The following is a 25175-nucleotide window of genomic DNA, read 5'->3' on the forward strand; positions in this document are numbered from 1 at the left end:
TATACTTAAAATTTTATAAATACTTAGGGCTTTACAGTATTTTTTTCTTTAGGAAAGTCCTTTCTGGACATCTAGAAACTGCTGAAATTAAAGAGGAAAGGAAAAGTTGAAATACAGACTCCAGCATAACTATAATATCAAATTAGTTGCTTTAGTTCAATTTCTGTTTAAGGCAATTTCTTTCTCAGAATATCCTAGCAGAGCTTACGTTCTGTGTTTTCTTACATTCTTTATTTGTATGTTTGGCATCCATTCATCACAGGGCCAATTGTATTAACTATCTTTTCTTATTTTCTGTATTCTTGATGCTCTGACATGGGGATGGGGGAGAGGTGCATACAGGGCCCTGCAGAGATGGCCCCTCCCAGAGCTAGCTAATTCCTAGAGAACTCACCTACTAGCACACCTTTCATATGCAAAGCAACCAATTCAGAGTTTATACCACCAACTACATCCTTATCTCACACAGGAAGCCAATATTTTTCCTACCCTAAATCACCCAAGGGCCAGGTGCCCCAGGAAATTAGAAATCTACCTTATAGCCGAAAGCCTGGAAGAATTAATCAAACTATCCAATCCTAAACTGTTTATTCTGCCCCATCTTGCCTTTCCCAGGAAACCCCAGTAAAGGCCATAATCTAAACTCTCCTCTGTGCTCCTGTCCTCCTTCCTGACTACCCTGGTGTCTTCCCCTGTGGCCCAGTGTGGCATGTGGTAACCCCTCTCTCTGGTACCTGAGTCTAATAAACTTCTTCCAAGCCTCATTCTTGTTTCCTCTTATGACCACACCAATTTTACCATCTCTTAGAAGAGTTTTCAATTTTTGAATTGTGGTTATAACGCAGATGGTGGCCATCAAGCTCAATGAAACAAGCGTCTATAATTTTCTTCTCTTCCTGTGGCACATCCAATAAAATACACTGATCATGTGTTCATTCAAGAAACACAAACTATACCTTGTGTTATACACTGAAAGTCTGTGTCACCCCAAAATTCATGTTAAAATCTCCTAACCCCCAATATGATAGTATTCGGAGGGGCCTGTGGTGTGATTAGATCATGAGGATGGGTCCCTCATGAATTAGTGCCCTTTCCCAGAAAGCTCCCTCACCACTTCTGCCATGTGAGGACACAGTAAGGAGATAGCCATCTATGAAATGGGGACTCCAGGAAATGGGGTCGTCACCAGATACCAAATCTGCTAGTGACTCCCAACTTCAAGAACTGTGAGAAATGTTTGTTGGTTAAGCTACTCAGACTACAGTAACTTTGTGATAGCAGCCTGAATAGACTAAGACATCGTCTAATTATTCATCACTAAGAAAACTTTTGAAAATAAATGCTGAATCTACTATCATTTATGTGATTTTTACAGGAACAAAAAAGGACACCTTTAACTTTTTTTCTGTACCATATCTTTAAAGTCTGACGATAAATGAACCCAATTCATTTTGTGTCTTGCTCCAATATAGCATTAACTTAAGCATCACACACATTTTTTGAAAATTTGGCATCCTTTTGAATATATGCTCCAACAAGGAAATTAAAGACTAAAGGTAAAGTACTTTAATGCTCAGCACAATGTCTGGGACATAGTAGGAGGACACTCATTTGTGGGAAGACAGGTATTTATTAATATCTGAACTTCAATTGTAAATGAAAAGATATGAAGGCAAATATGCAAACAACATTATTACCAACTTCAGCGAAAGGCAGACGTAAAATTAAATTCCCACTCTAATATTAATATCTTCTTTCTTTTAAGCAAACATTTCCTGAGTACGCACCACATGCCACGCATTGCTCTTTGCACTTCATATGTTATCTCACATCCTTATAACCACCCTACGAGTTTGGCATGATTATCCTAATTTTACAGAAGAAAACACAGGCACAGAGAGGTTAAGCAATATGCCCAAAATAACATTGCTGAAAAGTAAGAGCCAGGATTTGTATCCAAGCATTCTAATTGCAGAGCCCAGCCTTTTTAAAAAAATGAATAGATATTTACATTGTGTTTTTTTTTAAAAAAAAAGCATGCAGTGAAAAATCTGTCTAACATCCACATTCTCACCAAAATAGTTCTGACCCCTTGTCTTACCTCTGCACCAAGAATAACTACTGTTATTAGTTGTTATGTATCCTTCCAGGGTTTTTCAATGTATCTATAAGCAAATACGTGTGTGTGTGTGTGTGTGTGTGTGTTTTATACCCAAAATATAGCTTTCTACATAATGTTCTATCTACACCTTGCTCTTTTTACTTAATGTATCCTTGAGATCTTTCCATATTAGTATACAAAGAACTTCATTCTTTTCATTTCACACTACAGAGCATTGTATCACATTGATTGAATGGACCACAATTTTACCAGTTCCTAACAGATAATCACAAGGTCATTTCTAACGTTTTGCTGTTGAAACAATGTTGCGGTAATAAGTCATTTTGTACATGTACAAATGTAGCTATCAGAGCAAGAGTTATATTCCTGGATCTTTTTGGAGAAAGGGTATGTGCACTTGTAATTTTGACATATGCAGGCAAGATACCCTCATAAGAACTTATCAATTTATATGAATGTTACAGTAGGCAGAAGAATAGGGCTACAAAAGGGAGTAGGGAGGAGGAGGCAAGGTCAGCAGTTAAGGAGCGCTACTCCAATCCCAGAACTTTGGCGGCCTAGAGGATCCAGGATGTCATCATACCACTTCAGGTGAACTTTAGCTGACTATAATAGATTAGAATGCTATTAGCATGGCAGCCAAGAAAAATCTCCACCCCGTGTCACCATAACAGCTCCAAGACAGCCAAATAACAAAAATGCCTATTTTAGCCTGACCCTGTTCCTTCCCCACTCCCATTTCTCTTTCAAGGAGCAACAGCATTATCTCAGAGGCACATTTCCCAGGGGCTCTTGTTTACATGCCAGCACATATACAACTTATAGTTAGAATTATTTCAGCTATTAGTAGAATAAAAGGCAACTTCTATGTGATTGTATCTTGTGACTTCAAAAGTTTTGTTTCCAGTAAAACCAGGAAGGAAGTCATAAAGCCAGACATAATTAACTAATAGGGTTCTTTTTTGTCTGTTAAGCGAGAAGAAATGAAACTATTAAAATTCAAATGAGCAGGCTATCAGATAGTACCTGGCAAATAAATGCTTTAATTTTATCTACATATAAAAATTCAAGTTTACAAAACAGATGACGTAGAATAGGCAACCATTTAGGTTATAAATTTACCTAAAAGGTGCTAGATTGTGTAGTGCTTTAAACAGTCTCACAAAAGCACAAAATTAGGTATTGTTAATGGTTATTAATTACTTGATAGGTTGGAACCAGGAAGAAATTTACAGTTGAAATGTTAGCCTACTATGAACTGAAGATAAAACAAAACTGGAAATAAAACATCTCGTGCCTTTGGCCCTCACCTTTCTCCCCATTTACAGTACTGAATTTCTTACTGATCACTGAACATTGTTATACAAGTTCAAAATTCACCTCACCAAATTTTTTATCTTTCCTTCTAAAACAAAGTAGTTAATATTTCTCCTTTTCCTGGATTCCCTATTTCTACTAATTACTTATTCAACCTAGGATCACACCTGGCTCCTCCCTTGACTCCTACTGTTCACTTCTATACCAAAGCCTGTCCATTCTGCCTCCAGGATCTCTCCTTAATCTACCTACTCCCTTCTTATTTTACAGGACTACCATTATAGCCTAATTTCTATACCTCCAAATTCTCTCCCCTCTTACAAAAACCTGGTAACTCTTATTACAAACTATCAGTGCATATCTATCAAATTAAATTCAACCTCCCTAATATGATTAATTCTGTAAACGGACCTCAATTTTACCTTTCTAAACTTCTTGCTCACCATTCTCCCACATTTCAGTTAAGTGGACTACTACTTATATTCCCTTAATAGGCCCTCAAATTTGGCTATTGCCATTTGAGCTGCTTTACCTATAAAACAAAAACACTCTTCTTCAGTTTTTCCTCCTTGAAATACTGTACATCCTTCCAGTTCATATGCTGTCTTCCCTACAGAAACTCACCTACAATCCACTCCATCCCAAATGATTAGTTATAATATTCAGCTCTACACAGCACTGTTTATGTATCTTATAAGACCTAGCACATTTTATATGCATTCTATTTATTTGTGTACTTATTTTATCTTCCCTTTTAAATCTTTAGTTGATATTCACCACATTATACTCAAAAGTTTGTCAAGTGAATACATTTTCAAAACTTTCATTTGCAAGTATCTTCTTATGGGCTTATCAACTTCATGAAGTGAGGCACAACTGTGATTAAAATTTTTTAAATAAATTTATTGTTCTTTCTACATGTGCTAAAATTTAAGATGTTCTTTTTCCTAAAGAAATAAACAGAGATGCAAATAAAGACTAAATTTATGTATATATTCATGGTAGCATTACTTATAATAAAAATCTGGAAATAAATTCCAAAAAATAGTAGATAGAACACAAATAAATTTTGGTACATTTAAATGATGAAATGTTAAATGATCATTAACAATATCCCTAAACATATAAACGTGGGGAAATACCTACTAAATTGTTATTCATTTATTAATTAAAAAAAAAAGTTGAGACAAAAGAACATACTCCCGGTCTATAATCAGAAGTACAGAAAAAGTGTCAAATGACAATCGTATTTATATATGCATGATTGCATTAAGATTGATTTTTATTTTCCTGTATTCACCAAATTCTCTACCAAGAATACGTAATACTTCTATAATTAGAAAAAAAACTATGAAAAACTAAAAATGTGTTGTATCAGAAGAGTATGATAAAAGTATGTTGTATCAGAAGAGTATGATCAGAAGAGGGGAACAAAATATAGCAAAGGAGTAAAATGACACTAAACTTAGATATTAAAAACTGAATAATTGGGCCGGCCCGGTGGCTCAGGCAGTTAGAGCTCCATGCTCCTAACTCCGAAGGCTACCGGTTCGATTCCCACATGGGCCAGTGGGCTCTCAACCACGAGGTTGCCAGTTCAATTCCTCGAGTCCCGCAAGGGATGGTGGGCAGCGCCCCCTGCAACTAAGATTGAAGACGGCACCTTGAGCTGAGCTGCCCCTGAGCTCCCTGATGGCTCAGTTGGTTGGAGCACATCCTCTCAACCACAAGGTTGCCGGTTCGACTCCCGCAAGGAATGGTGGGCTGTGCCCCCTGCAACTAGCAACGGCAACTGGACCTGGAGCTGAGCTGTGCCCTCCACAACTAAGGCTGAAAGAACAACAACTTGAAGCTGAACGTGAGCACCCTCCACAACTGAGATTGAAAGGACAACTTGACTTGGAAAAAAGTCCTGGAAGTGCACACTGTTCCCCAATAAAGTCCTGTTCCCCTTCCCCAATAAAAAAAAAAATCTTAAAAAAAAAAAAAAAACTGAATAATTAGGACATTTTAAAATAATGTGAGGAGTGCCGGTTAGCTCAGTTGGTTAGAACGCGGTGCTAATAACACCAAAGTTGCTGGTTCAATCCCCGCAGGGGCCACTGGGAGCTGCACCCTTCTTTAAAAAGAAAATCAAAGGAAATAAACTTAATTTTAAAATAAATAAATTAAATAAAATAAAATGTGAAAAACTTATTACTAATGGATTCTAGAATGTTTTCTTTAAGGACAAGAAAAACTACACTAAAATTATGCCATCCTATAATTGAAGAAAAAAAGAGTAATTTCAGGTCAATAAACTATGGTTTAAAGACTGAGCAACCAAAATTCAAGAAATTTCCCTTTTAACAAAAATAACTCAAACAATGCAACTGTACACAGTACAGGTTTTTCTTCAATGTAAATCAACTATCACAATTCATTAAGACATAAAAATAATTATTGCCTTTTTAATTAAATTAGCATGGGAGAAAAAATCCATAGAAGCTGAAAGAAAATAAACTACGGGCTTTTTGATATGGTTTCTTCATTAATGCGTCCCACTTTTCTACTTACTAACACAATCCTGGCCCAAAGATACCCTTGTAAAAATATCTGAATACATTTCCTCTATTAGGTTTTCTTTAACAGGTATCTCAAGTACCTGATATGCTTTATAGAGCCTAGGAAAACTAAACATCTATGAAGTGAGACTTGATTTATTTATTCAAAGCAATTTTAAAAATACATGGGATCTGTGCGAAACGAGCTTTAACAACAGTACTACATTTATATAGCATATTGGGGACACAGAACCCTAAGAATATTTACTAAGGAAATGATGGAAACTAGACGATCCAGGCTGTCATTGGCAAAAAGAATCCTTAATAAATGCCCAAACTATAAAACAAAAATCTACTATATTCCTGTTCTTTCAAGGAAAGTACGTGGCTCACTTCCAATCAGATAAAAACACTAACATACCAAATACAAAGAGAAAATCACTGCTTCCAAATGCTTTAAAGAAGCCTGTATTTGTTGAATTGCTCAGGTTAGCCATCTACTGCTATTATTGTCTTTTCTGTGGGTTAAAGGTTTTATAAAACATTCACCAAACCAATGCATCCTACACAGAGATACATGGCCAATTTGATACAACATAACTAATCCAAGTTCCAATGTTAGCCACCAAATCAATCCTGTCTAGAAGTTACTCTAGACCTTGGAAAGTAGCACAGCATAGCATTAGACAACAAAGGGATACAGAGTATAATATATAAGAAAGAGAAAAGACGGGGTATTACCATAATAGGTTTTTGTTCATTTGTTTAAATATTCTTCATACCACACAAGGTTATATTGAAGTACCAAAGTGGTATCACAATGCAAGACCTTGGTAAGATAATGATTTCAGTAAGCCATCAAATAGAATGGCAAAGAAACAATCTGTGATTATTTGATCTGCCTCAAACAGAAGATATTATTGTAAATAATTCTAAACATAAGCACAATTTAGTGAATAAGGTAAGAGACTGGGAGACTTAAATTTTCAGATTCAATTTATAGCTGTTCACCAGTCATCTGCTGTTCTGACAAGTTACTTACCAACTTGTGCTGCCATTTCTCCGTAAATTTATCCCCTAAGGTGAGGATTATTCTTGCAAATTGTGTCACAAGCATTTTGAAAGGAACCATGAATTATTGTATAATGCTCTTGAAATTCCTCAGATGTAGGGTCCTACACAAAGTAAAGTATTATTATACATCTCTCTAACAGTAGTCATGTTTGCATTATGATTTTTTTGTTCCTACCCTGGACACTGTGATTTTTGGGCACTAACCTTTCTCAAAGTAAAGTATCCAAAGCAAATCTCCATTCCTAACTCAAGCAATTCCTTTTTTCAAGTCTTTGTATCATCCACATCCTCTTCTTTAAAAGGTATTGTCAAAATTAGGAGTTATAAAATATAATGAATGAGCTTCTTTGGTATTATATGTTTTGGTTCAATAAGAAAAATGTGGGATACTTTGGTATTTTTAATCCACTCTTAAATGAATAATTTTATTTTTCCTATACCATTTTTTATACTTGGGATATATTTCAAGGAGTTCATTTACAGATTTATGTTTTATGAACAAAGAGAGCAGGTCAGAAAATGAAAGACAAAAAAGTAATTACTGCTATGTGACCAAAATACTCTATTAGACTCAACAGTAGAAGTTACCATTTTTGGATACAAGAAACAGAATCAATGCTCATAATCTTTGTATCTTCTGTAGAAGAGATGAGCATACACTACAATAAGTTTTATCACACTGTTCCAAACTTGATCTATTGTTGGCTTTGCTAATCAAGTTAGTCTTTGTTTCAAGAATAAAACATATATATATTTGAATTTTCAGTTTGTGCTGGTACAATATTACATCTTTTTTTTTAAAACAATATTATCTCTTTAAAATAGAACTCTCTCAACCTTCTTAAATGGTTCCTAAAATCACTTCTCTTTGAATTTATTCACAGAGGTGAGAGGAGGGGGGTAATAAAACATGGTACCTTCATTGTATATCCTTAAATTATAACATAGTAATTTTTAACAGATTTTTTTTAACCCCCAAAATTACATTAAAATACTGATGGAAACTAGCTTCCCACTAGGTGAATAAATATTCTTCTAAGTCCTAAATATGGCAGGGGAATAACTTTGTGGGATAAAGGTAAAACCACAGGGTTCAGAGTGGTCTCTTACTTGCTGGCCTACTGGTTAGTTTCTTAAATCTCATTTAACTTCAGGTTCCTCATTTGTAAAATGGGAACCATAAAACCTCCCCTAGCTAGCATACAAGACTTGTGAGGATTAAATAAAATAATCTACTTGAAAGAACTTTGCAGAAAGCCATCAAAACAGTCATTTTTAATAGAACTGTATCACACTATTTACAAATTACGATTAAAAATAGTTTAATACTGTTTCTAACATGAAACAAATGGAAATAGATGTGCAAAACATATTTAGCACCAGTCACTAAATTATACCTATGATGGATATACAGTGAGTAAATGATCTTGTTAAGAAAAGTACATTTCCAAAAAAAAGTACACTTCTATGTTATCTTAAAATCTTTAGAAGTGAATTTCAAAGTACATGAAAAAAGCAATTCATTTAGGTGCACTGCCTTAGCATACTGTAGATTTAATATAAATCTTGTTAGCTATGAATGATACTGAGAGCCATTAGCTAGAAAAAAATTCAAGTTTAAAAAAATTCTTATGAAGGAAAAATACATACATGAAAGTGAAATAGATGTTTGCCTCTCTGGAAGTAACAGAGAAAGAGCTGGTAGTGTTAGCAAGGGGTATACATACACAAGAGAACGGAGTCGAACATGGACATAATCTGCACTCTTGGTATAAAAAAGAAAATGAGTGAAACCTTCCTCTGTGGTTTCTAAAATGTCCAGAATGGAAACCTCTCCCAATAGGCCATAAGTCAAATCTCTTTACACTGTAAGGCCAAGTCCTCCAGTAGGTTATCATGACTCTCAAAAATAGCTTATCCTTAATGAATTAGGCCCCCTTTCTCTTTATCATAGCATATTTAGTATAAGGTTATACAGCCAATCTCTGTGAGAAAAAAATTCTTAGCTCCCTCCACACAAGTTTTAAAGTTCTGATGAAGTGAATTACTATGTTTATTACATGGTCCTAGAAATTCAACCAAATTCACTCAGTTACCAGAAGACTTCAAAACCAGTTAAATAAGAACTTATCTTCTAATTCAGTCCTTAAAGTCACAAATTTTAAAAACGGTTGGAGAAGGGGTACATTTAAATCATTAAGGAATTATTCCAAAGGGAAATAATTTTAGTTAAACACATTAAAATTTTCCACTGAAGCACCTTAAATCAAAACTGAGGTTAAAAGATAAGTCCCTATCAGAGCAACTACCTCCCCTTGAACTTTTCCTTTCTCCTACCTCTGTAACATAAGTATACCTCAATATATCATTGAACCTGGACTTCTGGCAATAAAAAACTCAGGATCAGGATCCCCTCCTAAAACTAAGCTGTTGCAACCCCAGATTTATTTTCTGCCTATTTACGTAATGACTAATTGAATTAAACGTAAGATTTTATTTTCTCCCAGAAATCTTCTTTTAATCCTATCCCACAATGACATTCCCCATCATTTAAATTTCCTAGTCTCAAAGTATATATCACATCTTGTCAGATTTCAATTCTCTCCATTTATTTCATTTATGTATGCCTTAACTCCCAACCCAGGCTCTAAATTTTCCAAAGACAAAGTTCATGCCTTTCATTTTTCTATTCCAGACTGTGATGTACCCTAGACAATGAGGCAATCCTAAAGAGGTATCATAACTTAGGGAAGCCTGCCCTCTCAACTTCTATATTACCAAATAATGCTTCCAGGATGAATCGATAGGGTGATATAAATGTCCCAATGCAATCATCACAATGTCAACATGACCACAAAGAAGCTTCTTCCTGCTACTTAAGTTGCTCAGAATCTCACCTATAGAGTTAAAAGCAGTTCCAGGCACTATAATCATACTATTAGTGCAGTGTCTATCCTTGTCCTGAGCACAGAACAGGTGTTTGTTTAATAACATTTTAAAATTTTAAACCTTAGTAAATTTCAGTAACTATATTGGCAATTTCTATGTGCTGGCTTTGTACTTTCTACTTGCCCTGCAGCCTCTCAGAAATTGAAAGCAATACAGAGATATTTCTGTGGGGCATTAATAAGAACAGCAACAGCCCCAATACTATGAAAATCTCAATCTGAGGCAGCATTCCAAGCTAAGCAAAAAAGGTAAAGGATTCACATCTGCCTCTAGCAGTTTTAACAAACCCGTATCAGTAAATTACCATTCTTGTCTACCAACATAACTTCAATGCCTAAAATTATGAAAATCTGGTAAAATTCCATAAAATATTCTTAATGAGGTAGAGTACAAGATAGCTGCCATTTACTTTGAGTTCTGCAATAATTAAACCTATTGTATTAAGCATCACTACATTTCATCCCAAAATATTACATTACAAATTAAGGCGGAAAAAAAAGAGATTAGGACCCTAACAACAAGAAAGGATGAAAACTATATAGTATTTACAAGATAGAAGAGTGAGGTTTGGCACGGTGGTGAGATGGTATGAAAGATGAATAACAAAACAAAACAAAAAAGAAAGATGAGTAACATGCCTTAATACCTTAATATATACACCTCTCAAAAGTAGACTAACATGTGGCAGCCGAATGGCTGTTGGTTAGAGCGTGAGCTCTGAACAACAGGGTTGCCGGTTCAATTCCCACATGGGCCAGTGAGCTGCGCCCTCCACAACTAGATTGAGGACAACAAGCACGGAGGTGAGCTCCCGAAGGGGCAGCCGGATGGCTCAGTTGGTTAGAGCGTGAGCTCCCAACAAGTTTGCCGGTTCAATTCCAGCATGGGATGGTGGTCTGTGCCCCCCTGCAACTAAAGATTGAAAATGGCAACTGGACTCGGAGCTGAGCTGTGCCCTCTGCAACTAGACTGAAGGACAATGACTTGGAGTTGATGAGTCCTGGAGAAACACACTGTTCCCCAATATTCCCCAATAAAAAAATAAAAATAAAATAAAAAGTAGACTAACACTAGAAACCTCTTAAACAATGAACTGTAAAGAAAAATAACTGCCACAGAAAATATTCAAGTGCCACACTGTTCAAGTTAAAAAATGTAAGTCAGTACAATTACAGTCTTATCTGAATTTACCACCTTAAGAGTTCATTTTTAGTTATCAAAATTAAAGCAAAATTCACATAACAATGACAATTCTAAGTGTGGTAATATTTGATTTTAAAATATGGATAGCCAGGAAAATAGAACATAAAATGTGATCAAATTCCTCAAAATTCTCATTACCTTACAAATTATTTTATATTTGGCTTGTATGGCTACTATGAAATCAGGACATCTCATAGTCACAAAACTTTTAATAGCTAGTGCTGCTACTTAAAACTTGATGATTAGGGGAAATAAAAGCTATTTCAACCTAAGCCAAATAAAATTATGTATTTAAGACACTACAACAGGAATAAAAATACAAGAATTATAAAAAGCTTTCATCTTAATTTTTTTCTAATGTATGGAAAGCAACAGTAAATTATGCATTTAAAATCTGCCTAAGGTGGCTAAACAGTACTTATCAAAGAAAATTGACATACTATATACTCTACATCAGTACTCTAAACCAAGTATTTATACACCGCAGGCTGTTTTTCTTTGTTGTTTTACATCATCATAATTATGTTCTGAAACTAAAGCTTCATACAATAATGGTTTACAAGAGTTTAAAAAGGAAACCACAAAATAAAGACTTGGAAGCATGCAAATGTAAAGGACATATTTAACTCCAGGTTTGCTTTTAAAGTTAATTTAAAAAAAATACAGGTTTAAGACTAGAGAAATTATTTGAAATTTCAAACTTAAATGATCTAACTATTAGAAATACGTAGCAAACAAAAATATTTTCAACTTACCTGGTTTCTTTCTGGATTTTTCATGACCTAGCTGCCCTAGATCATTACATCCACATGTGTACACTGTTCCATCATCCAGAACAAACACAGTATGTCTGAGTCCACATCCTACATCTCGGACCTTTTTATTTATAAAAAAGTCACTTTTTCTGGGCTCTAGTACAATTTCTTCATCAATTCCACCCAAACCTAGCTGTCCAAAAGATGCATTTCCCCAGCACAACATGTTTGTAATTCTTTTGGTCTTCCAGTTTCAATAAAAAACTCCTTTCTGAAACACTGGAAAGTTGGAAGTATCCCTGTATCTGAGAAGACAGAAAAAAGTTAATATGACTTCAAAGAAAATATGATACATCATTGCTTTTTCAAGTGCTACGCTACAATAATCACTATATAGAAACATTAAATTTATTTTATAATATGCTACCTAAGTGTCATTCAGTTTCAAAAACCAATCAGTTGTATTTTAGAAAATATAGCATACAGAAACATTTAGGGAAAATATATCACTCTCCATACTTCTTTGCAAAATCTAGAACATATTTAGTTTTGGGGTGTTTTTTCTACTTTTTGTAATCTCGTGATTACAAACATTAAGTACCTTGATGAGATTAATCTTTTTTCTTTTGCTTTAAATAATCTCAGTGGAAGAAATAAGACATCTATTCATTGCTCCCAAAATCAACAAGTATTTTCATAGTGAAAGATTTAGTCAACTACGAAAACATAAAACCCTGAAATCTCCCTCAAGTCACAGAAATAAACCTTCTAATACCTACCTCCACATCAACAGAAAACTGAAGTTCTTATCTGTAATAGAAATAAGACCAATAATGGAAACTTTAAATTTCCCACAATTTAAATGTTCCTTCCAATTATTGATGCCAATACGCCCTAGAGAAAATTATGGTTATCTCACCAAGCCTTGATCTTAAGACAATCGTCTCTAAATATCATACTTTACAAATCAAATACACTATGACTTCACAACAAATTTAATTTTAAATCAGTGTACACAAGTCACAAAATATGCAGTTTAAATATCAAGATTCTCCCCCAAAATACAGTATTTTCTATTACGAGTGGTAACCGTGACTGAAAAATATTTCCCCTGGGCAATCTACATCTATTTATGCCTCTCAGACAATCATTTGAAGATTGAGAAAAACTGCAAATTACCCCAGCACTGCAGTTTTCAAGAACAGGAGTGGGGGCTGGGACAGTGGTGTCCTTTGGTGGCGAAATCTTTAGAACTTTCCAGTACACTGAGTATTTCTTCCTTTGTAAAGACACAGATTAACAGAGTCCACTTCAGCTATACCTACGCAGACCTTTAAACACATGGCGTTACTAAATAACACAATTACAGGAACTCAGCCTTATTTCCGTTGTAGTTACCCACATTCCTTATACAGAACCGGGTAAGTTTCAAAACCCACTTTCCTCCGCTCGGGCTACCAAGTGCCCAAGCTGTCCCATTCCATGACCCCAACCATTCACAGAAGTTTGAGTTCACTCTTTTGGGGCATCAGAACTCGATAGCTGCCGAGAGCTGTCTGCATGCTCTCCCCGTTTTGCTTTTTAAGAAGAAAGAAAAATGTCCCTTCATTTCAACGCACGAGGTTCAACCGTCCTCTTCCTTAAAAAGTTATAAGGGGTATAGGGAAGGCGTCCTCACGCCAGCAACAGGTAGAAGGATGAGAAGCAGTTTTTATTCCCATCATTCCCTGAACACGCACTCAGATCAGATCAGGGGTATCAGGGGAGAGAAATAGTCTACACACACCCAAACTCGCGGGCCGAGCACTCAGCTAGGGCAGCTCGCAGAAGCCGCGGAGACCAGCAGACGAGGATCAGCACCTCGGTGGCCCGCAGTCCAATCCGAGGGGGCCCTTCCCCAGCGAGCCGCGACATTCCAGCCCCCCGCCCAGGGAGCCCCTACAACTGCCTCCGTCCCCCGCCCCCTACCACGAGGAAGCGCTGAGAAAGCACCCAGCGCTAGGCTGGCCTGAATCCGCCTGGCCCGGCCTGTCCCCTCCCTAACGCCGTCACACGCCCCGGAACCCACCGGGGCCACGACTCACCCGACCCTTCAAGGTAGGGGAAGCCTAGGGCGACCGAGGGCGGCGCCTCCCCAGAGAGTGAGACAGCGCGGCAGCTGAGGCAGGTCTCCAGCTCCTGGACCCTCCTCCTCTAACCAGTGGTGGCGAACACCAAGGCTCCTCCGGCGTCGGTGCCTCTGCTCGCTGCTCCCCTCCCCGGTTCCTGTGAAACTTTACCGGGTTCCTCAGAGAGAAGCAGTCGCTACCGCTGTCCAGTCCAGAGACAGCCGTCAGCGACCCGGATGGAGCGGGAGGGGAAGGACAGGAGGCGAGCGGGGCGGAGAGCGCGAAGGGTGGGGAGAGTTGGGGGAGAGACTTGGGAGGCAAAGGGAGAGGGGGAGGTGGCTAGACACGGGAGGGGGAGGGGTCAGCCGGAAGTGAACCGGGAGCACGCGCGCCAGCCGGCAGACTTTCCGGCCCGTGCGTCTGCGCAGGAATCCTTCCAGGGTGCGTGGCCTCGGGCGCCTGCGTAGTGTGTTTCTTTGCGTTGCTTAAAGAAGAAAATGCCAAATACCCAAGTTGGAGTTTGCAAAGACCCACGGAGGGGTGGACGTGATTTGTAACAACGCTGCAATGTGTACAAGGGCCTTTTAGTGAAGAAAATCTCTTGGTTTTTTTGGTTTGGTTCTTTCTGCTTCTAGGTTCCAATCTATTCTTTTTCCAAGGAGACTTTGAAGTAGCAGATGAAACGTTAATGAATATTGGTATAAAGGCAGGTGAAGCCTTTTATTTTACCCCTTAGCCTCAACTGGAGCTAATCTGAGGATACCAGGCTGATCATATGTGAAGCTACTGGCTTCACCACCTGATAGCACCACCAGTTGGGGCTCCTGATACAGTGATGGCTGCCGTCACTTTCTGTACTCTCCCTGGAAGAAAAACTTAAATTGCAGAATCTCCTTCATTCAGAGGACATTTATGCATATGGGTAGACTAGAGTCCCTGTTTATAAAAACGAAGTTTGGATTTCCTAGGCCAGTCTTCTTAACATTTTTTTTAAATTGGGGAACAGTGTATTTCTCCAGGGTCCATCAGCTCCAAGTCGTTGTCCTTCAATCTAGTTGTGGAGGGTGCAGCTCAGCTCCAAGTCCAGTCGCCCGTTTTTTAGTCTCAGTTACAAGGGGTGCAGCCCACCATGCCGTGTGGGAATGGAACCGGCAACCCTGTTGTTGAGAGCTCGGATTCCAACCAAGCCATTCAGCCAGCCTCTAACATAATCTCTTAGAAAGGAGGAAAATTCAATCCCTACATGGACCACTGTGAGCTGCGCCCTCCTTAAAAAATAAAAAAGGAAAACTTGAAACAAGGCTCTCTTGATAATTTACATTAGACTCTGCTAGAACCTGCAACTTCAGAGTGAATGTTGAGACCCAAGAAAGAATTCCTCAGTAGGTCATGTTTCTATATCTTATTGAAAAATGGATAAGGATTAAGTATCTGGGCTAGAATATGTATGTGTATTAGTTTCCTAGGGCTGCGGTGACAAAATACTACAAAATGGATGGCTTATAACAACAGAAAGGTATTATCTCACAGTAATGGAGGCCAGAAGTCTGAAATCAAAGTGGCAGCAGGATTGGTTCCCTCTTGGGCTCTCAAAGAATTTTCCATACTTCTCTCCTAGCTTCTGGTGGTTGCTGACAGTCTTTGCCATTCACTCTAATCTCTGCCTCCATCTCCACATGCTGTCCTTTCCTGTGTGTCTCAACAGTTTGAGCATTATTTAGTGTCCAGATTTCCCTCTTGAAAGCACATTAGTCATTGGATTAAGCCCCCCCCCCAATTCATTATGACATCTTTTTAACTGGATTACATCTACAAAGACCTTACTTCCAAATAAGGAAATACCTAGATGCAAATAGACTGGGAATCAACCCTGTCTGAGTTCCCGGGTACTACTTTACATGATGAGAGAGGGAGCCTGAATTGGTGGGTAGCTAAGTCTGCCACAGGGATGTATTTCTATCTGGAATATATTTAAAGATGGGTCTTGCTTGTAGAAAGTGGAAAGGACATTTTTAGACATTCCTTTTAACCTTATGAATCTATGAGGCTGTGGTGCAAGATCTTAGAAAATATCCTGTGATTATCTTTAAAGAGAGACAACTATAGGATCAGACAGTTAATGTAAATTTCTTATGTAAAAGCAGCATGAGATATTGAGGAGGAGTATAGCCTCTGCTGCTGGTTTGTCTGGATTTCAGAATCTGAGCCTACAGGCCACTACAAACCTCTGTGCTTTTACCCTCCCAAATACCTACAGACATTTATTAATGATCTGTTTTACAGAAAATTACTTCTCAGTCATAATTTCTATAAATGGGGGATGTTAATTCTTATTTCACTAGGTTGTTGTGATAACATGCACAGTGCCTGTGTCTGGCAAGTGTTTTATAATGATAGCTATTGTTATTACTAATATTATCTCTATGGAACTACAATAGTAAAAGAACATCTGGTAAAGTAGTCCATATCACCAATAATGAAATAATTTTAATTTAGAACAAAATAAAATATTTTTACTTATTGTATGCTTTTCATTTAAAAAATAATGTTCAGACTGTTGAGACAGCACTAAACTAGATATTCATTCCATCTCACCATTACACTAGTTCTCTTCATCCAGCCATATTGTTTGTGCTGGACCTCACCTCACTTCCTTCATCCAAGTCTCTACTCATGTCATCTCTCCAATCTTCCCTGACCACCTTACCCAAAAAACCACCCCCTTGTTCTCTATGATCTCATACTGGTTTATTTTCTTTCATATCTATTATCTTTCTTTTATTATTTTTTTCCTCCCCTTTCTTCCGCCTCCCCCACACACACTCCGGTTCAAGCCGTGGTTTCTCAGTCTAGTTGTGTAGGACACAGCTCCCTGGCCCAGGCTGGTATTATGAGCCTTGTGCTCCCCCGGCTGAGGCAGTGGGTCGCTAGTCATCGGTCGCCAGTCGTCGGTAGCCAGTCACCAGTCGTCGTTCTTCGGTCAGCCGCTCACAGCAGCTCCCCGGCAGCCCAACCCCAGGGAGAACTGTTGAATCTTAGCTGTAGAGGGTGCAGCTCACTGTCCCATGTGGGAATCGAACCAGTAACCTCAGCTTTAGGAGCACAGTGCTCCAACCACCTGAGCCACTGGGACGGCCCTCTATTCTTTCATATCCATTATCATATACATTTTATTGTATAATTCATAAATGTATAATATATTACACTATTATATTACATGTCATCTATAAATAAAAAATAGATAATTATATACAATCTATAAATATATAGATAGATATATAGATATTTGTTTCCTCCATTAGAATGAAAACTCCATAAAGGCAGGGATTTTGTTTGTTTTTCTCAGTGCTCTATTCCCCAATATCTTGAACAGTTTCTGGGCTACAGCATCTGCTCAAAAATTAATTAATGGTGCTGGCAGCATTGTAAATTATCACAACCTTTTATGAATAAATTTGACAATATGTTTCAAGAGGCAGTAAATTTCACTTAACATTAGTTCATAATAATAGCAATATTTATTGTGAGACATTGCACTAATCACCTGTGTTATATCACTTCTTGGACTCTGTCCTAAGGAAGTACAAGATGCATTTAACATCTTTATTCGACCCCACTATGCGCCACTCTCCCAATTCTAGTAGGAGAGATCAAAACAAAGATGCAGGAAAATAAAAGTATAAACGAAGATTTTTATTGTAATGTTACTAGGTTGGTGCAAAAGTAATTGTGGTTTTTGCAATTATTTTTACCTTTTAAACCACAATTACTTTTGCACCAACCTAATATCCCTTAATAGCAAAAATGTAAAACAACCTAAGTTCCAAAAATGGAGAAATGAGATGTGCAGCAAGGTTAATCCTTTTATTGTTAACTTTGAAAGGACAGACTGGTACTGGTCAAAATAATTTGTTGCCAATCGCCACCAAATCATACACTTTAACCTTGACTGATCAATTGGAAAAGCCTCCTCTAGTCATTTTCCCACTCTTGCTTCCGGAGGTGAAAGCTTTCATTCAGTCAAGCAATTGCACAGCCACACTTTCTTAGGTCCCTCACGGAGTCCCTCCAACTGGAGAGTTCTGCTCTTTTCATCCCCTGTCCTATAGGCCCCATAGTCATCTCTTCTCCATGGCCTTTGACCAAGCATTATGGCATCAGTCTGAAATGTATACAAGGCAAATCTTTTACAAGATTCTTTAATAAGCCTTTACTGAGCACTGGCTCTGTGGTGCCTTCCCAATTCCAGTAGTAGAGAGAGGGGAAAAAAATAAGCAGGCAGCCAAATAAAAGTATTTCAAATTTTAATAAATCCTAAGGATACAAACAAGAAGTAGAGATGGAGAATAATGGAGAAAGTGCTTGAAACAGAATGGGCAGTGAAGACGTCAATGGAAGAGTTGCAATTATAACTGAAAACAAAACTAAGAATCAAACCCTCTGAAGAGAGGGCTGAGAAAACATTCTAGGTGGAGAGAGCAAAGCAAAGCCCTTGAAGGAGGAAACACCTTTACATTTTCCAGGAACTGAAAGAAAATTAGGGTAGACAAAGTTCAGCAGCACTAGGTATGTTTGGTGATAGGCTATCAGAGTCCAAATGAAGTGGGGCACATTATGGAGTTTTATGCTAAGTACTGCTCAAAAGTTTTAAGCCAAGAGAACAGGCAATGATTATATGTGTTAAGAAAAAGATTATGTTTGCTGCTAACCTGGATAGGATTGCTGAATCAGAGGAGCCGTCAAAATGAAGGAAGTTAGATTAATCAGGAGGCTTTTGCAATAATCCAAACCAGAGATAGCAGTGGTGGGGACTAAGGTTGTTGTGATGGAAGTGAATGAAGAATGTAAATTCAAAACATACCTTGGGGATAGGATTAAAAGAGTTGTGATGAATGGTTTGTAGGGGATCAGAGAATAGGAAGAATGCTGGGGCCACTGGTAGTTTTCAGACTTGAGGACATTTACAAAGATGAGGATGGCTGGTGAGGGAAGTGGGAGGAGGACAGGTTTTGACTAAGAAAAACCAAGTGTTCTGTTTTTACCTTAATATGAAAAATCAGGGGTATGTTTCTGTATTAATTTAGGCAGGGCTTCCCTAACAAAATACCACAGACAGGACACCTTAAACAACAGAAATTTATTTTCTAACAGTTTTGGAGGATAGAAGTCAGACATCAAGATGTCAGCAAGTTTGGCTTCTTCTGAGATCTCTCCTTGATTTGCAGATGGCCACCTTCTCCCTGGGTATTCACTTGGCCGTTCCTGGGTCTGTGTGTTCTGCATGTCCTAGTCTCTTCTTATAAGAACACCAGTCATATTGATAGGGTAGGTAGGTAAGTAGAAATGAGCAGCAGAAGGATAGACTTAGCCCCAGTTAGAAAGCCCCTTGCTGCAGCTCCTACTTGGGTCAAGACCCCTGGCAGCTGCCCTGCAGGACTCCTGGCTTACACATACCTCTAAATCAAAGAGATGTATTGTTAAAAGTCAGAGAAGGGGGGAACCCATTCTGTTTGTCACCAATACCTTACTAGCCCAACAGGCCTCCAGGTTTTCACATACCCCAAAGAGATGTGTAAATATGTTCTCCCAAAACCAAGGGGATGTGTTTATACATCCCCCTAAATAAAAAAATGTAAAAAATGCATTGCTAAATGCCAGAGGACTAGGTACCCCAGAGGAAGAAAGAGAGATATGAGAGGGGTGAGGGAGAAACAATTCTACCCATAGAAATAAAAGCCTTCCTGCAATGTAAGGAGAGGCTGCTTCCCTCTCTCGGGTCAGCCGGCACCATGTCTCAGAGTGTACTCTCTTTCACTAATAAACTTCTGCTGTTCATGCTGCACAAATTTCTGTCTCTTGATTGAAGTCTTTCCTTCATGAAGACAAGAAATGAGATTTTGAAATCATTTTCCCAGTAGCAACATTTTACCTTAATTACTTCTTTAAAGCTTTATCTCCAAACACAGTAATATTCTGAGGTACTGGGGGTTAGGATTTCTGCATATGAATGGGGGGAACACAACTCAACCCATAACAATTTTTTCTCCTCCTTTTGAATTGCAATATAAAAAGTCCTTTTTCTGTTAGATGGTGGGTATGGACCTAGCCCAGAAGTGAGTCAAATAAGAGGAAAAACTCCCTTCTGCCACATAAATTTGAAAGCACAGAAGAAAATTTGGCCTCCGTTTTGTTTTCAGTAGATGCAAACAAAATAATTTTATTGATAATATTATTTGTTATAATATATGCCATTTAACTGATAAGATAAAGAATAATAATTCTGGATATTTATTATGGAATCCTTCTTAACATTCATTCTCACAATTATACTCACCTCTTTTTCTGCTCCAAATTTACATTCTGGCTTCAATTTCCTTCTCAGGATCCCAGTGTGAAACAGTTGTAATGTTCATATTAGGAATAGCTGAAACATTTTTTAAATGCTCTCTTTTTATAACTCTCTACATTTCTTTATATTTGCTTTTCATCCCCTAATTATGCAAATTCAACTGGCATTCAAATAGGCATAAGCCTGAAAAGCACATGTAATGTGGTCCTTGACCAGTATGTGGGGATGTGTTCATGCCTTTGAAATTACAGTGTGATTACTCCAGTTACTACACTTTCTGAACAGAGAAAGTTCTCAAAATGCCCTGGGTTTTTTCCTTTTTTGAAACAGTAAAGAATAAAAGTTGTTTTTAAAAACAAAGACTCCGCTGTATGATAAACTATGCTTTAAAATTAATTTTATCCCACGGCAATCATAAGATGAGGATTGTGCAAGTTCTAATTAATAATGAGCATCACCAAAGCAATACAGTATGAAGTGTGGGATTTATACTTATAAGAATCTTTTATAAGTCTATGTGTTTTTATGTCAAAGAAAACAATTAAAATTGTATTAGAGGAAACGCAACTACTGGAGCTTCACAGTCAAACTTTTGGGTAGCAAATTGAACTTTTTTAATTTTTTGTTTTCTTTTTTCTTTTTTTCTGTTTTTATTTATTTTTGTTCTTTCTTTCTGAACTATTTTGTTCATACTGATTTCAAAGGGTCTTATAAAGATATCTAAGGTTGGAAAGTTATAATTTAGCTGTCCCAAATATGAAATCTGGGAAGTTCACTTTATTTTCTTCTTTGTGCCAGGTCCCATACAAACCTAAATCAGCAATATAACCATCATCAAATTAAAGGGCAAGATCATATATATTTGATCTTGCATATTTGCATACATACATGCATATACATATACGCACATATACATATATGTATATTTGAGTGGCATGTCTCACTGCCCTCAAATAGGATCAGAACTAAAACTAATTGTAGCTATGTAACAATGGAATGCTTTTGCTTCTCTCCAGTCTGACTCTTAACTGTAAATTCTAGCCTTCTTTTCTCCCAGGGCCTTCAAGCAAATAGTTCTAATTGACTACAGGAATTCTGCAAAAACAGCCTCCTGAATAGGTGGGAAAAGATATGCAAAGCCATGACTGTTTACAAAGATTTACAGGAATCTCAGGACCGGACTCAGATCAGCAGGGGAGGCTGGGTGGGGGAAAGGGTGGGGGTGGGGTCAAGAACATCAAGAACCCACTGAGAACAAAGAGATTTGGAGATTCCTCCCACCCCCATTCCTTGGAGCCCACCTCTTGACCCGCCCATTCTCCCTTCCCTTGACATAAAAGAAGCCTGAATTCTGGGCTCGCTTAAGATGCATTTGAGGCACTTTTAGGTCTCCCATCTTTTCAGTTGGCACCTTCTCCACCAATAAACCTTTCCTTTCTGCAAACCCTGACACTTTGAGTTTGCACCTTTCGATGCGTCTGAGCACATGGATGGGCCTTGAACCGGAAACAACTACAGGTCTTTGTCAAATTAACAGTACTACTTTGAATACAAATTAGGCACAGCATGATTATTTTCATGTATTGACTCCTTTAGTAACTTTCAAGTGGTGGTATAAAAGAAACAGCCTTGCAGTGCATCTTATTCGATTATCACTTTTTATAAGGGGAATGGACAGCACATTTCAGATTCTTAAACACTAAAAACCTCACAAAAGTAACAGAGAGGATCATAGAATAGTTGGCATCCAGAAACAAGTAAAACAAGCATTTTTATGGATAGATTTTCATGAGAGTTCGAAAATGTATTCATTCTTATAGTTTCAATGTAAGATCCAATAGCCTGAAGGAACAGTTGAGAAGTAATGGCTGGGAAGGACAAAATGTTGAGCAATTGTTCCTTGTTTATATTATAATCTTGCTAATGGAGGGACCTGTATTGTACTTTTTTTTTTTTTTAATTCCCTCTACGGCCTAGCAGAGTACTTTGTCTATAGAATAATCTCAGGTTCGTTTTTATTGATTAACTGAATGAGTGAGTCCATTCATTATATATCAAAACTAAATCTCAACAGGAATTTATAAGCCCTGCCTCTTTGAATCTCTATCTATACTGAAATATCTTGTGAGCTTTTTGATGACAGCGGTTCTACCTTATTATATTCCCACGTCTTAACACAGATCACAGAACACAATGGAAGTTTGATAAATTTGTTACCAAGATTATATCAGTGAAATACACATTGGCCTTACTCATTGTATGTGACTGAAGTTAACAGTTTACCCACAGTAAAAACCTAGTAAATATTTAAACCTAGATAAACACGATTTGGAAATATGGCTACTGAAAGTACAACTAAAATCTAATATAAAAAGGTTTTTTTGGGATTCAGGAATAAATTCAGATTAAAGTAAGCATAATTCTGAATGATACTTTATTTATTACTATTAAATAGCTCAATCCCACAGAGGTGGGGAGAGGTGGGGAGAGAAGAGAAAGAAGTTGGAAACAAACAAGTGAGGCTCATAGGAGAAAATAGCTCCTCCGAGGGGAGCCACATGCTCTGATACCCATGGCAGCCACATGAGGAAGCAGCCTAAAATTAGCAGGATGGGCAAGCCCGGGAAGGGAAAACCATGGCAGCATTTCCTGCCCTCAACAGTGAGGTGAGGGGTCTGGATCCCCAGAGGAACCCTCCTTAGCCTGTGAAGCTCCACTGCAGTGTGTGCCAGGTAAGACTCGTCCTGGACACTCAGCCTGGAGGGGAAAGAAAGAGATTTCTTCAGGGGATGTCCAGACAATTGAAAGGTTTAATATTGCCTAGTAAAGAGATGCCTCCAGAAATCTAATAATTAAGCGAGCAATAAAAGTATTATATCCATGCTCACCTAAGGTATTCATCTGACGCCTTTTAACCTTGTGGAGTTGAGGCTCCCTGGGCATGTGTAGGTGCTGTTTTTTTCAAGTGTTGGAGTACTGGAGGAGGCTGTCCTAGAAAATTTGTAAAATCACGTGGAAGAGGAATGAGGAAAGGGTACCTCTAAGGATACAAAAAAATGGATGAGATACTACAGCATTAAAAAGGAAAGATTAGAAATAACAGAAACAGGACTTGGTGGGCAATAGTGTGCTTTTTTCATTGTTGAAGTACACAGAATAGTTGAACTGAGGACAGATAACAGAATCCTGGAGGGGGCCAGGATTTTCTCAGTGTTATTATTTCACAAAGCACTAGATGAATGATTTATTTTATCATGGATATGAGTTATTCCCAGTCAGAGTACTTATCATTCTCCATGGTTTCTGTAAGTTACTGCCTTCTGTACTGGAATTCATTTTTATATTACTGATTGCTTTTTAAAGTTACAACTCATTAATGGTAAAACCTTCCAGTGCTATTAGGAGGGTGTCTCACAAGATTAATCTGAAGGGATTATGTAATTAGCAGAAATTCAGAACTTTAAAAAAATTACAGCTTTTTTGAGATACATTCACATACCATACAATTCAATTGTTTAAAGTGTACAATTCAGTGGTTTTTAGTATATTTACAGAGTTTCCTAACCATTGCCATAATCAATTTTAGAACATTTCATCATCCTTCTCCCAAAAAACACATACCCAGTTAGCAGTCATTCCTATTTGTACATTTCATATAAATGACATCATATAATATGTGGTCTTTTGTGAGATTTTGTTTTTCTTCTTTCCATTTTTCCTTTTCTTTTTTAAGGGGATGCTTAAGTGTGTAGCAAGAGAGAAGAAAAACTCTTCTATTGGGAGTATTAATTGTTGATTCATCATAAAAGGGAACTGTCATTATCTTATTGACCATTTATAATCCATTACTCTAAGATTATTCCATGATATGGCACTTAAGTGCTACATAAAATTATATAATAAACGCTTTTCAGTAATGATGATTTTTATTCAATGATAATCTTGCATACGACCGGATGGAATAAAATGCATCCATTTAGAATATCATTAAGGAACATACATGGTACATACCCTAAGGTTTTAGTAAATAAATGAAGTAAGATGTAATGTGTTTAGAACAGTGCCTGGCAAGCATTAGATTCTTAGTAAATAGCCATATATTTCCCCACCCTACTTGCAATGTTAAACATTTACTCATATTATAAAACATACAGAGCAGATTTGAAGAAAATCTTAACCAAGCAGAGTGCTTTGAACATACTAGTTATTCAATAAATGCTTATTAAAACAGAGAAGGGAGATTTACTCATGGATATGTGCATTATATAGCTGTGTCATTATTTCATAAAGGCTGTATAAAACAGTTTCATATGCTACATTAGGAGGTGCCAATTATAATGTCAAGTTTGAGGCTGACATCAACTGCAATCTTGGATAACTGACTTACTTTCTTTGGTCCTCAATTCATCTACAACTCCAGATCCAGATATGGTGGATCATAGCTAAAATGCCATCCCCATTGTTCATACTGTGGAATAGTTTATGGCAAGGTCTCTTAGACATACCTGCTTTATACTTATTTCATGGTAAAGGTCACTCATTGAATTATAGGATTGCTTCTTAGGGAAGTCCAGTGATTGACTCATAAAATATTGCAGCTTGTAATTACCTTGATGAAATCACCAGGTTCCACACTCTGGTCTTCAGCTGTCCAAGCTCAGAAACCTAATTTGTTTTTCAAACATTCTTCCAGTGATCCAGTCCTTTAGCAAAGCACTTACATTAACCAAACTCCCAAGAGAGTAATATAGCAGC

At 37.5% G+C, this 25175-nt stretch overlaps 2 protein-coding genes and 1 long non-coding RNA gene across 10 annotated transcripts in view; 1 reads left to right on the top strand and 2 right to left on the bottom strand.

Moving 5' to 3' along the window:
- Positions 1–14418, bottom strand: part of HERC4 (HECT and RLD domain containing E3 ubiquitin protein ligase 4) — a 116734-nt gene extending 102316 nt beyond the window's left edge. The window contains exons 1-4 of one of the 7 annotated variants that reach the window (XM_019731761.2): positions 14048–14183; positions 13143–13242; positions 12743–12773; positions 11964–12268 (exon numbers count right to left, since the gene is read on the bottom strand). In XM_019731761.2, the coding sequence (XP_019587320.1) occupies positions 11964–12189 (226 nt within the window). In that variant the 5' untranslated portion in view covers positions 12190–12268; positions 12743–12773; positions 13143–13242; positions 14048–14183. Of the gene's footprint in view, positions 1–7024; positions 7158–11963; positions 12269–12742; positions 12774–13142; positions 13243–14047 lie in introns of those variants that run through there. The other 6 variants (XM_074339506.1, XM_019731764.2, XM_019731759.2 and 3 more) reach the window with 6 other exon arrangements.
- A 4210-nt stretch (positions 14419–18628) lies between these two features.
- Positions 18629–23788, bottom strand: LOC141572937 (uncharacterized). Its single transcript, XR_012498509.1, has 3 exons — positions 23309–23788; positions 20406–20495; positions 18629–19943 (listed from the first exon to the last, which is right to left on the bottom strand). It is a non-coding gene; the product is annotated as an uncharacterized LOC141572937 (long non-coding RNA).
- Positions 22767–25175, top strand: part of MYPN (myopalladin) — a 111409-nt gene continuing 109000 nt past the window's right edge. The window contains exon 1 of one of the 2 annotated variants that reach the window (XM_074339508.1): positions 22767–23152. The gene's annotated coding sequence lies outside the window, so the exon portion shown is untranslated. The remainder of the gene's footprint in view (positions 23153–25175) is intronic. The other variant, XM_074339510.1, reaches the window with a different exon arrangement.

Source organism: Rhinolophus sinicus, linkage group LG07 (genome assembly GCF_036562045.2).
Source record: "Rhinolophus sinicus isolate RSC01 linkage group LG07, ASM3656204v1, whole genome shotgun sequence".
In the NCBI taxonomy this organism is placed as follows: Eukaryota; Metazoa; Chordata; class Mammalia; order Chiroptera; family Rhinolophidae; genus Rhinolophus; species Rhinolophus sinicus.